This window comes from Acinonyx jubatus, chromosome F2 (genome assembly GCF_027475565.1).
Source record: "Acinonyx jubatus isolate Ajub_Pintada_27869175 chromosome F2, VMU_Ajub_asm_v1.0, whole genome shotgun sequence".
Taxonomy (NCBI): Eukaryota; Metazoa; Chordata; class Mammalia; order Carnivora; family Felidae; genus Acinonyx; species Acinonyx jubatus.
Genome location: NC_069394.1, coordinates 81,182,224 through 81,198,671, shown reverse-complemented (window position 1 = coordinate 81,198,671; position 16,448 = coordinate 81,182,224). Strand labels below are relative to the sequence as shown.

Genomic DNA, 16,448 nt, shown 5'->3' with positions numbered 1-16,448 from the left:
AATTGCTGGGTTGTAGGGTAGGTCTATTTTTAATTTTTGGAAGAACCTCCATACTGTTTTCCAGAGTGGCTGCACCAGTTTGCATTGCTACCAGCAGTGCAAAAGAGATCCTCTTTCTCCATCCTCGCCAGCATCTGTTGTTGCCGGAGTTGTTAATGTTAGCCATTCTGATTGGTGTGAGGTGATATCTCATTATGGTTTTGATTTGTATTTCCCTGATGATGAGTGATGTTGAACATTTTTTCATGTGTTGGTTGGCCATCTGGATATCTTTGGAGAATGCCTATTCGTGTCTTTTGCCCATTTCTTCACTGGGTTGTTTTCGGGGTATTGAGTTTGATAAAGTTCTTTACAGATTTTGGATACTAACCTTTTATCTGATAATGTCATTTGCAAATATCTTCTCCCATTCCATTGGATGCCTTTTAGACGTGTTGCCCCTGGAACTATGTTGAGTAAGAAGTTGCTGCGGCCAAGGTCAGAGAGGTTTTTGCCTGCTTTCTCCTTGAGGATTTTGATGGCTTCCTGTCATATGTTTAGGTCCTTCATCCATTTTGACTTTTTGTGTATGGTGTAAGAAAGTGGTCCAGGTTCATTTTTCTTCATGTTGCTGGCCAGTTTTCTAAGTACCATTTGCTGAAGAGACTTTATTCCATTGGATATTTGTTCCTGCTTTGTCGGAGATTAGTTGGCCATACGTTTGTTGGCCCATTTCTGAGTTTTCTCTTATGTTCCATTGATATGAGTATCTGTTTTTGTGCCAGAACCATACTGTCTTGATGATTACAGCTTTGTAATACATTGTGAAGCCCAGGATTGTGATGCCTCCAGCTTCGGTTTTTTTTTTCAAGATTGCTTTGGCTATTTGGGTTTTTTTTCTGGTTCCATACAAGTTTTAGGATTGTTTGTTCTAGCTCTGTGAAGAATGCTGGTATTATTTGATAGGGATTGCATTGAATATGTAGATTGCTTTGGGTAGTATTAACATTTTACATATATTTGTTCTTCCAATCCAGGAGCGTGGAATATTTTTCCTTTTTTCGTGTCTTCTTCAGTTTGTTTCATAAGCTTTCTATAATTTTCAGTGTATAGAGTTTTCACCTCTTTGGTTAGATTTATTCCTATGTATTTTATGGTTTTGGTGCAATTGTAAATGGGATCGAATCCTTGATTTCCCTTTCCGTTGCTTCATTTTTGATGTATAGGAATGCCATCGATTTCTGTGCATTGATTTTGTATCCTGTGATGTTGCTGAATTCATGGATCAGTTGTAGCAGTTTTTTGGTGGAATCTTTTGGGTTTTCCATATAGAGTATCATGTCATCTGTGAAGAGTGAAAGTTTGACCTCCTCCTGGCTGATTTGGATGTCTTTTATTCCTTTGTGTTGTCTGATTGCTGAGGCTAAGACTTTGGATACTATGTTGAATAACGTTGGTGAGAGTGGACATCCCTGTCTTGTTCCTGACCTTAGGGGGAAAGCTCTCAGTTTTTCCCCATTGAGGATGATATTAGCACTGGGTCTTTCATATATGGCTTTTATGATCTCGAGGTATGATCCTTCTCTCCGTACTTTCTTAAGGGTTTTTATCAAGAAAGGATGCTGTATTTTGTCAAATGCTTTCTCTGCGTTTATTGAGAGGTTTATGTGTTCTTAACCTTTCTTTTATTAATATGATGTATCACATTGATTGATTTGCAGATACTGAGCCAGCTCTGAATCCCAGGTATAAATCCCACTTGGTCGTGGTGAATAATTTTTTTAATGTATTGGTGGATACCGTTGGCTAATATCTTGTTGAGGTCTTCGGTTTTGGAATCAAGGTAATGCTGGCTTCATAGAATGAGTTTGGAAGTTTTCCTTTATTTTTTCTGGAACAGCTTTAAATGAATAGGTGTTAACTCTTCTTTAAATGTTTGGTAGAATTCCTCTGGTAGCCAGTCGCCCCTGAATCTTGCTTTTCGGGGAGATTTTTGATTACTAATTCAATTTCTTTACTGGTTATGGGTCTGTTCAGATTTTCTATTTCTTCCTGTTTAGTTTCGGTAGTTTCTATGTTTTTATGAATTTGTCTATTTCTTCCTGATTGCCTATTTATTTGCATATAATTGCTCATAATCTCTTATTGTTTGTGTTTCTGCCATGTTCTTGTGATCTCTCCTCCTGCAATCTTGTTTTTATTTATTTGGGTCCTTTCCTTTTTCTTTTTGATCAGACTCACCTGGGGGTTATCAATTTTGTTAATTCTTTCAAAGAACCAGCTTCTGGTGTCATTGATCTGTTACGCTGTTTTTTTGTGTCAATAGCATTGCTTTCTTCTCTAATCTTTATTATTTCCTGTCTTCTGCTGGTTTTGGGTTTTATTTGCTGTTCTTTTTCCAGCTCTTTACGGTATAGGGTTAGGTTGTATATCTGAGACCTTTGTTCCTTCTTTAGGAAAGCCTGGATTGCTATATACTTAATCTCTTATGACCGCCTTTGCTGTGTCCCAGCAAAGGTTTTGGGCTGTGTTGTTATCATTCTCATTGGCTTCCATGTGCTTTTTAATTTCCTCTTTAACTTTTTGGTTAACTTCGTTCTTTAGTAGGATGGTCTTTAGTCTTCAAGTATTTGTTATCTTTCCAAATTTTTTTTGTGGTTGATACCAAGTTTCATAGTGTTGTGGTCTGAAAATACGCACAGTATGATCTTGATCTTTTTGTAATTGTTGAAGGCCGATTTATGTCCCAGTATGATCTGTTTTGTAGAATGTTCCGTGTGCAATGGAGAAGAATGTATTTTCTGCTGCTTTAGGATGAAATGTTCTGTATAAATCTGTTAAGTCCATCTGGTCCAGTGTGTCATTCAAAGCCATTGTTTCAATGTTGATTTTCTGTTCAGATGATCTGCCCATTGCTGTATGTGGGGTGTTGATGTCTCCTACTATTATGGTATTATTATCAATGAGTTTATGTTTGTGACTAATTAATTTACATATTTGAGTGCCTCCATGTTTGGAGCATAAATGTTTATAATTGTTAGATCTTCTTGGTGGATAGACGCCTTAATTATCATATAATGCTCTTCATCCCTTGTTACAGTCTTTATTTTAAAATCTAGATTGTCTGAAATAAGTATAGAGACTCAGATTTTCTTCTGGCGACCATTAGCATGATAGATGCTTCTCCATCCCCTTGTTTTCAATCTAAAGGTGTCATAGGTCTAAAATGCGTCGCTTGTCTCTGTCTCTCAATAATAAATAATAAATAATAAATAAATTAAAAAAAATAAATAAAATGGGTCTCTTGTAAACCACATATAGATGGATCTTATTTTTTTGTCCATTCTGTTACCCTATGTGTTTTGATTGGAGTGTTTAGTCAATTGGCGTTTAGAGTGAGTCCTGAAAGATATGAATTTATTGCCATTATGTTGCCTGTAGAATTGTAATTTCTGGTGGTGTGTTCTGGTCCTTTCTAGTCTTTGTTGCTTTTGGTCTTTTGGGTTTTTTTCTTTTTCTTTTTCTCTTTTTCATCTTTTCTCCCCTCAGAGAGTCCTCCTTAAAATTTCTCGCAGGGCTGGTTTAGTTGTCATGAACTCCTTTAATTTTTGTTTGGGAAACTTTTAATCTCTACTTCTATTTTGAATGACAGTCTTCCTGTATAAAGAATTCTTGGCTGCATTTTTTTCCGATTCAGCACATTGAATATATCCTGCCACTCCTTTCTGCCCTTCCATGTTTCTGTGGATAGGTCTGCTGCAAACCTGATCTGTCTTCCCTTGTAGGTTATGAACTCTTTTTCCCTTGCTGTTTTCATGATTCTTTCCTTGCCTATTTTGTGAATTTGACTATGATTGTTGATGGTCCGTTTTTATTGGATCTAATGGGAGTTCTCTGTACTTCCTGGATTTTCATGTCTGTATCTTTCCCCGGGTTAGGAAAGTTTTCTGCTATGATTTGGTTACAAAACCCGTCTACCCTTTTCTCTCTCTCTCCATCTTCTGGGGTCCCTATGATTCTGATGTTAGTCCTTTGTAATGAGTGAGTTCTCTTAATTCTTATATCATGCTCTTTTGCCTTCGTCTCCCTCTTTTTTTCTGCTTCACTATTCTAAGTTTGTCCTTTATCGCTTATTCGCTGCTCTGCCTCATCCATCCTTGCTGCCGTGGTATCCATTCAAGATTGCAGCTCAGTTGCAACATTTTTTATTTCACCCTGACTAGCTTTTATTTCTTTTATCTCCACAGAAACGGATTCTAATCTGTTTTCAACCCCAGGTAGTATTCTTATTATCATGATTCTAAATTCTGATTCAGACGTCTTGCTTGTATCTGTGTTGATTACATCCCTGGCGATCATTTTCCTGTTCTTTCTTTTGGGGTGAATTCCTTCATTTTGTCCTTTTGAAGAAAGAAAAGGAATAAGGTAAAAAAAAAAATTAAAACAACACAAAAAAATCAAATAAAGGATGCTAGATCCTAGACGTGTTTTGTTCTGGTTGTTGAAAGAAATTTGATAGATTAGAGGAAAAAGGGAAAGATAAGGAAAGGGAAAAGAAAAAAGGAAAACGTTTGAAAATTTGAAAAAATGAATACAATAAAATAGAATAAAATGAAATGATGGAAGGAAATAGATTGTAAAGATTTTACAGGACAGTAAAAAATACAGTGGATAAAAATTAAAGAAAAATCTTTTAATAAAAATGGAAAATACAAGTAAATTTTTTCTCTCTCTATGCCCAAGAATAAGAAAAGGAAAAAAAAAAATTGAATGATGGCCCAGTGAACAGAATCAAATATGATTGAAATTACATCTAGTTTCCCCTAGAAGTCAAACTGTGAAGCACTTTATAGTGTGTAAGCCAAGCAGATGGAGGGACTTGTGGTCCTCAAGAGCGAGGTTGTCCCAGTTGGGTGGGGCTTAGTGTAACAGCTCCATTTTCCACTAGGTGGCACTGCTTAGCTTACTGCATTGATTTTTGTGGCATGTATAGGCATGTATGTGCCTGCATGGGACGGACAAAAATGGTGTCACCTAGCTACCCATGCTCTAGTATCAGAGCTCTGTGGTCTCCCCGACTGGCAATCAAGCACCCCTCCTTTGTTTCTTGCTTCCATCCACTCTTTGTTTTTACACTGTCTGTGACCAAGCTTTCAGGCTGCCAGGTGGCACCTTCCTCCTGAGTTGTATCTCAGGTGCGTCTTTGTTTCCCAACCCTTCACTTCTGAGAGACTGTAGCTTTTACCTGTTCTGACTCTGTAGGGGAGGGTCTCATGGAGATGTGGCTGGGTGCCAGCCCGCCCCCAGGAATGTTCACAAGACTGTGTTGCTGCCGATGCCCAGAGACTGTGGCGGCGCGCCAGTCCACCCCAGAAGTGGTGTGATTGTGTAGCAGCACCATTTCAGGGATTATGGCAAATCACAACACACATCTGGTGCCAGGCTTCACCCTTAACATCCTCGCTCCAACACCAGTGAATGTGGCTGTTCTTCAGGGTCTGCTGGGACCTTTGCCTGTGGCGGGTTGGAGGTGGGGGCACACTGCCTCCACCAAATGCCCTCCCAGCAGGGGAAATGTCTCCCTCCATGCGGCCCGAGGACCCCGAGGACCTTGCTCTCTGCTCCCAGGGATTTGCCTTTCCCACCAGAGCACTGCCAGGTATCAATCTGTGGAATTTCAGACTCTACACCACCCCCCCTGTTTATAGTGTCTTAATGGAATTTAAACTCTCTTCTTTCTCCTTTCTTCCTTTTTTGTTCAGTCCCTGTGGCTGTTTCCACTCTTCCTTTTTCTCTCCAGCTGCTTTGCCAGGGGAGGAGTGCTTTTCCTATACTCTCTCCCCTGTCTCCTTCCTCTCTCTGCAAGCAAAAACAGCTCTCTGCCCTCCACGGCTTCTCTCTCTCCCAGTTCACCTCTCTGTGCCATGTTCCGGCCGAGTTCTGTCGTTCAGGTTGTGCAGATTGTTGTGTTAATCCTCAAATCAGTTTTCTAGGTGTTTAGTGTTGATCTGCCTGCATTTCAGGGACGAGAGATTTAAAAAAACCTTCCATGCTGTTCCTGTTCCGCCATGTTGGCCCTTCTCCCAGACTGGTTTTCAAAATGGACATAACATTTTGCATTCTTTCCAACAGTGTGTGTGGGTTTCAACTTTTCCACATCCTTGTCAACACCTGTTACTGTGTCTTTTTGATTATAGCCATCCAAAGTGGGCGTGGAGTGGTATTTCATTGTGGTTTTGATTTACAATTCCTGGATTAAGCTAATGATGTTGAGCATCTTTTCACATATTTATTGGTAATTTGCGTATCTTCTTTGGAGAAATGTCTATTCAGGGCCTTTTTTTTTTTTTTTTTTTAAATTAAAGTGGTTTAAAACAACAAAGATTAATTATCTCATAGTTTCTGTGGGCTAAGAATGTAGGTACAGCTTTGCTGGGTCCTATGGCTCAGGGACTCTCCCAGGGTTGCAATCAAGATGTCAGCCTGTGCCATGGTCTCATGTGAAGATCAACTAAGGAAGCATCCAGTCTAACCTCACTTATGTGGTTGTTGGCAGGATTCATTTCTTTTTGGGTTTTTGTACTGAGGGCCTCAGTTTCTTGCATGCTGTTTCCCAGACACCACCCTCAGTTCCTTGCCAGGGTGGAACAGAGCAGTTTGGAACATGGCAGCTGACTTCTGTCTGTGAAGCAAGTGAGTGAAAGCAAGAAAGAGCAAGGTGAAATCACTGTATTTTTGTAACTTAATATCGGAAATAAACATCCCAACATTCTCTTCATAAAGCAAGTCATAAAGTCTGGTCCACCATACTCAAAGGAAAGGATTATATAGGACATGAATATTGGGATTTGGAAGATTTTTGGCAGTTTGGGTTGACATAACAAAAATACCATAGACTGGGTGGTTTCAGTAACAGAAATTTATTTCTTACAGTTCTGGAGGCCGAGAAACCTGAGATCAGTATTGTCAGCAAGGTTGGGTTCTGGTGAGGACCTTCATGCTGAATTGTAGATGACTAACATCTTACTGTCCCTTTCTTGAAGGAGAGAGCAAGCTCTAGTTTTTCTCTTCTTAAAAAGGACACTAATCCCATCATGGAGCTCTACCCTTATGATGTCATCTAAACCTAATTACTTCCCAAAGATCTCAGCTCCTAATATCATCCCTATGGTCTTAGAGTTTCAACGTATGGATTTGGGGAGAACACAGTTTGTAACAGCTGTCTGCCACAAATATGCTTTTGTTCACATTTTAATTGAGAGATATTTGGCGTTTTATTACTGAGTTGTATGAGTTCTTTATATATAGAATGAGAGCCCCTTATGAAATATATGATTTGCAAGTATTTTCTCTCATTCTGTGGATTGTCTACGCTTTCTTGATGGTTATGTTTTGCAATTCAGAATTTTAAGTTTTGATGTAGCCAATTTATCTTTTTGTTGAATGTGTTTATGGCAGTAGATATTAAAGAAACCATTACCAAATCCAATGTAATGAAGATTTACTCCTGTTTTCTTCTAAGAGGTTTTTTTTTTTTTTTTAAATAGGTTTAGCTCTTAATTTATGTGTATGAGTTCATTTTTGTGTGTGATGTGAGTTAAGGGCTCAACTTCATTCATTTGCTTGTCGATATCTATTTGTCCCAACACCATTTATTGAGGAGGCTATCCTTTTCCCATTGTATATGTATTCCTAGCACTCTTGTCAAAAGATTACTTGACTTTTCTGCTCTCCATTGTATTCCATTGATGTGATGTTCATCTTTATGTAAGTAAGCACCACCCTTTTTGATAACTGCCTTGGTAGTAAGTTTTAACATTGGAAAAACTTGGTTATTTTTTTTGTTTTAGCTATTCTGTGTTCCTTACATTTCCACATGAATTTTAGAATAATCTTGTTCATTTCTACAAAAACACAAAACAAACAAAAAAAACTCATGTAGTTGAAATTTTGATAGGGCCTTTATTAAATCTGTAGACTACATTAAAGAGTATTGTCATCTTAGCAATATTAGGTCTTCTGATCCATGTATGGGGGATGTCTTTCCATTTATTTAGGTCTTTGATTTTTTTTTTTAACAGTAATTATTATAGTTTTGGTTATATGAGTCTTACGCTTCTTTTGTTAAATTTATACCTATGTATTTTATCCTTACCCAATTATAAATGGCATCGTTGTCTTAATTTTATTTCCAGATTGTTTATTGCAAGTATACATACGTGGGTTTTTTAAAATTAATTGATTCATTTTTTATTTTAAAAAGAGAGAGAGACTGGGGGAGAGGGGAGAGGGGCCGAGGGAGAATCTCAAGCAGGTTCCAGACTCAGCATGGAGCTGGTGTGGGCTTGATCCCTTGACCCTGAGATCATGATCTGAGCCTAAATCAAGAGTTGGACACTCAACCAATTGAGTCACCCAGGTGCCCCTACAAACATGGTTTTATAAATTGATCATGTATCCTGTAGCTTTGCTGTATTTGTTTATTAGCTCTACTAGTTTCTTTAATGGATACCTTAGGATTTTCTGTATACAAGATCATGTCATCTGCAAATGGAGATTGGTTTAGTCATTCTTTTCAATCTGATGTCTCATTTCATTTTCTTGCTTGATTGCCTGGCTGAAACCTCCAGTACAATCTTGAGTAGCGGTGATGATTAAATATGTTAACTAGAGGTTTTTAGAGATGCCCTTTATGAAGTTGAGGAAGTTCCCTTCTGTTCCTGGTTTGTTGAGTGTTTTTTATCAGAAAAGTTGTTGGATTTTTATCAGATGCTTTCTTATGCTTATTGAAATAATTATGATTTTTGTTCTCTATTCTGTTAATATCGTATATTGTGTTGACTGGCTTTTTAAAATCCTGAGCCAACTTACACTTCTGGGATAAATCCTACTTTGTAATCTTTATTATGTGTTGCTCAAGGTCAGCCACAGGTGAGAGCATATCAATTCTTCTGTTGAGCCCTTGTACAATTCTGTACATGTGTGGTCTTCTAGATTCACAGGCATATGTTGGAACTTTTCAAAGCCCCTGTGGACATCTCATTTCCCAATTATTCCTCTGAAATGTTTTGAACACCTTCCTGTTTGACCTGTTACTGTCTCCCCAGGCAGCAGAGATGTTAAAACAATTGACACTGATTATTTTTGAAAAATGCCTGGGGTAGGTGTGGATGTGGGTGGGAGGAGGAATATGCAGTACTCAGTGGGTGACTTTTGAGGTCAGATAATGAAAAAACCCTGAGGGGCCCCTGGGCGGCTCAGTCAGTTAAGCATCCGACTCTTGGTTTCGGCTCAGGTCGTGATCTCATGGTCTCCTGAGTTCAAGCCCCATGTCGGGCTCTGTGCTGACAGCATTGGAGCCCATTTGGGATTCATATTCCCCCCCACCCCCTCTGTCTCTCTGCCCCTCTTCCACTCATGCTGTCTCTGTTTCTCTCAAAATACATAAATAAACTTAAAAAAAAAAAAAACAAACAAACATGCCTGTGAGTGGGGTTTTCCGGGGAATGGCCAGCCAGGTCATGTGATGTCAGTTACCTGGGAATTAGGCTTTGAAGTTGCTCCAGCCCCATTCTGTCAGTCTTCTACAGTGGAAGGTTAATTTAGTATAGTGCAGAGAAGACATTGATAAGAAAAATCCAAAAGCAGAGGTCAGTTTAACAGCTCTTTTCTAAATTCCAGTGGAGATAATTACCCAGATTCTGGGTAGTGGCATTGGAAATGGAGAGGAACCTTCAGACGTTGTCTCATCAAGAAGGATTTGGCAACTATGTTTACAGTGTAGTTATTTAATGTAACATTTGTTTATGTCTGTTGTCCAAAGTTCACTACATGTTTAGTGTAAGATATAAAAAAGCATACACACAAAAAAGACAAATTTTTAGGAAATACCTGTTACAAAAGGATTATTTTTCCTGTATTATGAACTTGTAGTGTCATAGTGTTTCTTTTGTGAAAGTAGAGCCAGGCTATGAATTTTAAAAGCACTTCTTATAGAAGTATGTATAGTAAGTCGGTGCCATAGTACTTTACATTTCGTAGTTAATTTTGCTCTTTTCCCCCCATTTCAGGTGGATGCACGGAGCATACCAGTGTTAGCAAAATGGCAAAACTCATATAGCATTAAAGTTGTACTTCAAGAGCTAAGACGTCTAATGATGTCCAAAGAAAATATGAAGCTTCCACAGCCACCAGAAGGACAAACATACAACAATTAATTTTAGTGGATCTCAAACTTGTCTTAAATCAACAGCCTTCTACTCATGTTAATGTCTTGATTAAATATCACAATGCAAAATACCCACACATTAAGTAAAAGAATTCCAGCTGGTAAACATGACCTGGACATTTGTAAGAATATATTTAATATATGTACACCATTATGTTTTCAGCTTACAGGAGGAAAAATGCAGCACCATTTTTTTTCTCTTGTTAAGGCACTGTCATTTAAGCATAAACCTGGAGTACTCAAAATAGAATTCAGGTTTACAAGATGAAAGCATGGAGAGAAGAGTCAGATGCTGTGGAAGCATGTGTGTTTCTGAAAAGTAAAAAAATCTCAAGAAGGAAAAACAGAAATGGCATGCTTTATCCATCTTGCTTAGCGAAAGAGCTTCAAGTTGAAATTGTCTAAAGTAGCAGGTACAATGAATCTTGTCACAAATTGTGCTAATTTTTGAAGCGGTGTGGGTGCTGACTACTAGTAGTATCAAAAATATGTTCAGGATTGTTTTGATACCTGTATTTATGATAAAAAAAATGTCGTGGGGGAGGCCGATGAGTATCTGTTAAAAGCCGTTCCTGTGTGTTACATGTAACAGACATGGTAAATATTTGTTTACAGTCTTTGTTTGACAAACCATGCATTTAAGTGAAATCAACAAAAAAAGGAAATAGGTGTATGGATATGTGATTTTGAGATTAAAGTTAGTCTTAAAATGTAAATAAAATGTGGAACGTGTCCTCAGAAACCGTGCCATTTCTATTATATTGATGTGGTATATGTACAGTACCTTGCTGAGGTAGCAAAAATTGGAATTATTGTAGCTATTCATCTATAAACACCTTTTATTATTACTCTATTTTGTATACTTCTTGTGAATTGGAATTTGCAGAGTATCTCAGAGAACAAATTACCGAATTAGTTTAATTTCTTCTTTGGAGAAGGAGGAATCCTGGGTATTAATTATATTTTGAATTTGAGTTTACCAGAAATATTATTTAAAAATGTTTGAATTCTAGCAACTCTTATAGAATTATAGACTACAGATGATCCAAGTACACATTCCATTTTTAATTCTTTAGTTTTCTGTGACATGTCTTCCCCTAGTGCTTTTAATACTTACTAATTGGGATTAATTGTATCCAGTTTCACTTAATCTCCACTTTGGCAGACGCTAATTTTGACCTGAAAGTTCATTTGTGTTCTGCCTTTACCGAAATAGGCTTTAGGTCACTTTTTCATTTCAAAGCACTGGGTATACTACTTTGTTAAAAATACTCCCTTCTTATGAATTCACTGCAGAAAATAGAAAGGTGGTCAGGTAGCAAGGACAAATTTCTCAAAGGTGTGCTGACATGTTTTTATCAGTTCATTCAAAGTTAAAGATCTGGGCTACTTTTTCTTGATCAATAATACATAAAAGTCAGTGACAGTTTGTCTAAAGTTACTAATTTCAACATGGCTATTTTTCATTATCAAAAGAGGTTTAAAATGCTTTCAAATGACAGATAGAAAATATATACACACAAATTAGTGCATGTGTAATTTATTAAAGTAGGTTTGAAATGAATTCTTACCTTGGAATACATTCTTAAAAATTTTAAATGGTTGAAGATGAACTTGAATTACAATGGCATCATATGCAAGACCATTGCCAATGGTCTGAATCAGTTTAACTCCTTTTCCACTTTGAGAATGTGTCTTGTCACACATGGGGGCTAATAACCATTTGAATGCTGTTAAATTTATATAGTGGTGGGCTGAGAGTCTGAGTACTTGGTCACTTGTCCTTTTCCCTTTTCCCATATCCACTATTGTGAAGGGTTTCTTCTCTCAAGTATATGTTGTGTGAGTCAGCCCTAGAATGTTTATTTCCTCTGTTTTGTCTTTGGGACTGTGGATCTCTGCAGAAATCTGCATGCCAATTAGCCAGTTCCCAAAGCAGAACCCATTTTGCATGTCACAATCAAGATATACATGGCAATCTAAGACACACTGGTTGATTATGGAAGGAGCTAATGTAGAGCTGCTCTTAATTACAGTAACATTTCTAAGGCTGCATTTTTGAAGCAATTTTTCCTTTGTTTTCTAAAGTGGCTAAGGTTGTAGGAATGTGTGGTGTTAAATGAACTGTAAAATTGCCTTTGAAACTTGTTTAAAAGGCTAGCAGTTGTGACCCTAGGGGGATGATCATATATTAATAAAGATTACAAAAATAAAATTCTTGTCCTGTTAGGTCAGTGTTATGCTTTAATGGTTTTAATTACTAGTTTTCAGAATTGCTGATTGTAACATTTTACTAATATTTTAAAGTAATGGCATTTATTAGGGGTTGTCAGAATTTTGACACAAACATTTGTAAGGATAGTCAGTAGTATTTGAGTCTTCTGGGTGTAATACATAAGAAATTTATAATTTCAGATTATCCTTTTAAAAGAATTTATCACTTCAGTTTGAGTGCTTGGAGAGTATATTAGTTTCACTACATATGGTTAATTAGTCTGGATAACTTAATGCCAACTCATTGATTTAAATATTTCCCACTGAAAAATATTATTGATAAATATATGTAAAATTAATATTGTATTGAAAATTTCGAGGAGGCAGATGGAAACTATTAGCACATTATCCTTAATAGATTTGGTGTGTATGGCTTTGGGTGGTTCTGGTAGGTGCATCATGAAATTACTTTGGTCAGAACGATGTTAACGTTTTTAGTGAGCACATGACTGTGTTCTCACGTGCATTTTAAAGACTATAGGTACTAATGATAAAGTCATGAATAATGGGATTTGGGAGGTATTTAAGGTTATTTTTCCCCTGATTTCTTTTTAGAAGTATGTTTTTTAGACGTGTGGAATCATAGTATCATTTATTGCTGGGGAGGATGTGAAAGGCACTGATTTTACTTTTCTGATAACTATCAATATAATTTTCCAGTACCAACTTGATTGATTTTTGGTTATTTTCACAAAAAGTTTCCAATTTTCACAGTTCTGGACAGTATATGTATTTTGAATATAAAATAGAAACATAAAAAGGAATGGATGCAGTGCATTACAGAATTGGTAAGAGCATTAGCTGTTAATTCCCACCCAGTACCTTGTTTACTAAAAAGCAGGAAATGTATGGAAATAAAGTATCTTTTATGCTAAAGTTAGTATGTCTTATAGAAGTTACAAAGAGTGGATGGAAATCTTACCATAGTTCACACTGAAAATGTTATTTTAAAATTATAGTGGAGCATTGAAAATAAAAGATACACCCTGAGCATTTTCTGAAGAGAAAATTTTGAAGGTATTTGATGATACAGAAAGTGACGTCAGAACCATCGTTTTGTGAAATAAGGGAGTTTTGGAAACTCCTGGGGTGAGTACATGATTAAAAAAATAATAATTGGATAGGAAGAGGTTGCCATGGTGTTTACATCCTTAGTAGGATATTCTCACCAAAAAAAAAAAAAAAAAAAAAAATTCCTAAGGGTCTGTTTCATCTCATTTTACATATAGTCTGTAAGAACAACCCACAAGTTTTTTTGGCCAGTTCATTTAGGAAATCAATGATGAAAGCCAGATAGATCTCACTTTCTTAACTTAGATTTCAGTAATCATTTTTCTCTGAAGTAACTGACCAAATACCATGTAAGGTTTGTGCAGGGATCCATCTGCCAAAAGTAGACTTCTGTGAATTATTTTGTCTCGTCCTTGTTCAATAATTAGCTATGTAAGTGTGTCTAGAAGTTTTGGCAGCCAAGAAATTCTGCAAAAGTGAAGTTAATATTCTGCCCCCAAAGGAAGGCTAACAGTCGGCACTAAGAATTCCAATAGTAATGAGAAACCTGTGGTCAGTAAAGAGGCAAATTATTGAGTTGAGAGTGAACACTTTTAGTTGTTCAGTGCAGTAGTTGAGTAATTTTTAAAAATATTTTTTTCAAAAATTATAAGGAATCACTATTAACACTTGAGTGTATATTTTTCATGCCATATAATTGCCTTGTTTTAAAACATTAGATAACAAGGTAATCTGGAAAATTTACAATGTAATGTGAAGTGAGGTTTTAACAGGATATCCTCATATTGTAGTAAAATTAGTTACAATCAACACGTATGGTAATTGTAAATGCTTTATTACAGGGTGGTATTTTGCAGCCTTTGTGGTTTAGCAGCCTTTACTTTAAATAGAGGACCGAAAGTAGATTTTCTTCACAGTTGATAACTGACAAAGAGAAATGTATTGTTTTACTCCTTTTCAAGCCAAGTAAGTAATAATGATTGTCAGATGTCCAGATTATATCTGTTACCATAAATTATCTTTCTATTGCTATAATTTAAAAAATCTAGATAAAGTGGGCAATAGACTTCTTCAATAATTGCAATACTCAAGTGAAAATAATTGAGTACACAAGAAAAGTAAAATACTTAGTTGCCTGGGTTTCTTAGTCTTTAGTAATGTATGGACTTCTTTAAGGAGAAAAATAATACTTGTGGACTCAGCATTGTTTTGAATTATTTTTGTTAAAACATTGTTTAATGCATAAAACTGTACTAATGCAAATGTTGTATATGCTCTTGGGCCTTTATAAAATTATAAAGTAAATTGCATACAACTACAGAGTAATTAAAATGTAAAATAATTTAGAATTGAGGATGTTTTATTTAATCTGCTTGAAATGTATATATTGGTGTTATCTCTTGCCTTTTTCTGTCTTTTTTTTCTTTTCTGTTTTCTTCTTTCTTCCATGTCTATACTGTGGTGTGCTGCTCGACCTCAAATTTTCTTACCTTTTTTTCTCTTGCCAGATTGCCACAGAAACATCCTTGCTGTGTGATCTGACCTTCATTTGATGTAAATACAGTTCTGTATTAAGTCTATTATTCTTTTCTATTAGCCAGACAGTTTGAAAAGAACTAAAACTCCTGAGTGTACTTTGAGACCCACAGTTGTCTTAAACCTTTGATTATGAAGTATTAGAGTGATATTCACTTTGCTGTCAGTGTGGTCCTGCATAGGAAGGAAAATTATTTATGATCAGTGATGATAGATAACTTGATATATTGATAACATTTTAATTTAGGGTAACACATTTTAATCAAGGTGTCTTCAAGCTAAATGGTGCGATCCCCAAACTCAGTTGTAAGGGGTGCTGAATATGTTTATTGGTTTAGAATATAAACTGCAGTTAAAAGAGGCCCCTCCCTTTCTGTTTTGACTACTCTTCCATCATTCTCTGGGGAATCTTCCTTTTCACAGTCCATGGTCACGTTTGTTCTTCTTGTGACCAACTTTGTTCTGTCCTGTTGACTGGGTGTTTCCTTTCAGCTCCTTTAGGCACTTTCAGTTTTCCTCATCATCCTGGTTGTGATCCCTTCCATCTTCTTCCTTTGACGTCAAAACTAACCATGAATTTGAAGAATACTCTTGGGAGATTGCTTCACCAGCTTGAACCACTTGTTATGGCCTCCTTCCTACCACGTGCCCTTTGTTTATCACCTCTGTTAATGTTTGTAATCCTGTTTCCTTCACCTGAATCCTCTCCTAACTTCTTTACCACTCTGATTTGTAGGTCTTTTTCTCAGCCTATCACTGTTGTCCTCCTCTGTCCTCATGTGTTGAGGTTTTTGGCTTTACTTCTGAGGCTTGATGTCCAAGCATCCAGATATGGTGGTCATGATCATCACAATAATAAATGTGTAAAGTTATTTATAAATCTATTCTAATAATTAAATTATTTGAGTTTTAAATGACATACCTCCAAAGTATATTTTTTGAAACTAAAAATAAAGAATTGGATGTTTTCTTATTTGAGATACTTAAGATAATTAAAAATACCACCTTTTGAAAACAAATGAATTGGGCTGCAAAGAAATGTTAGAATTATTTATTTGGATTACAAATTGTTGGAATCATGACTGCCAGAAATGAGGTAGCTTTTTATGTGATGAAAACTTTTATTGAGTTCTGTTTACCAAACACATTAGGGAAGTTACTTTCAAGACTTCCCTGTGTTAAGTCCTTGTGAAATGCTACTTACTAAGTACATGGATACAGATGATAATATTGAGGTGACACATACATTTAAATTATGGTCAACTATTGGTTTTTGAGTGAATGATCACATCTGCATGGAGAGAGCCTAAGTGCCCATTAGCAATAAGGTTCTAAGGGGAACAGAATAGTAATATTGATAACAAAGAACAGTAGAGAGGAAGCTAGTACAAGTCCTGGGGCAAATACCATTTTACCATAT

General features: G+C 36.4%; 1 protein-coding gene across 2 annotated transcripts in view; it reads left to right on the top strand.

The window, feature by feature from the left end:
* UBE2V2 (ubiquitin conjugating enzyme E2 V2) overlaps positions 1-16,001 on the top strand; it is a 61,935-nt gene extending 45,934 nt beyond the window's left edge. For both annotated transcript variants that reach the window (XM_053208691.1, XM_027042812.2), the window contains one exon: positions 10,050-16,001. In XM_053208691.1, the coding sequence (XP_053064666.1) occupies positions 10,050-10,196 (147 nt within the window). In that variant the 3' untranslated portion in view covers positions 10,197-16,001. The remainder of the gene's footprint in view (positions 1-10,049) is intronic.
* Positions 16,002-16,448: the final 447 nt, after the last annotated feature.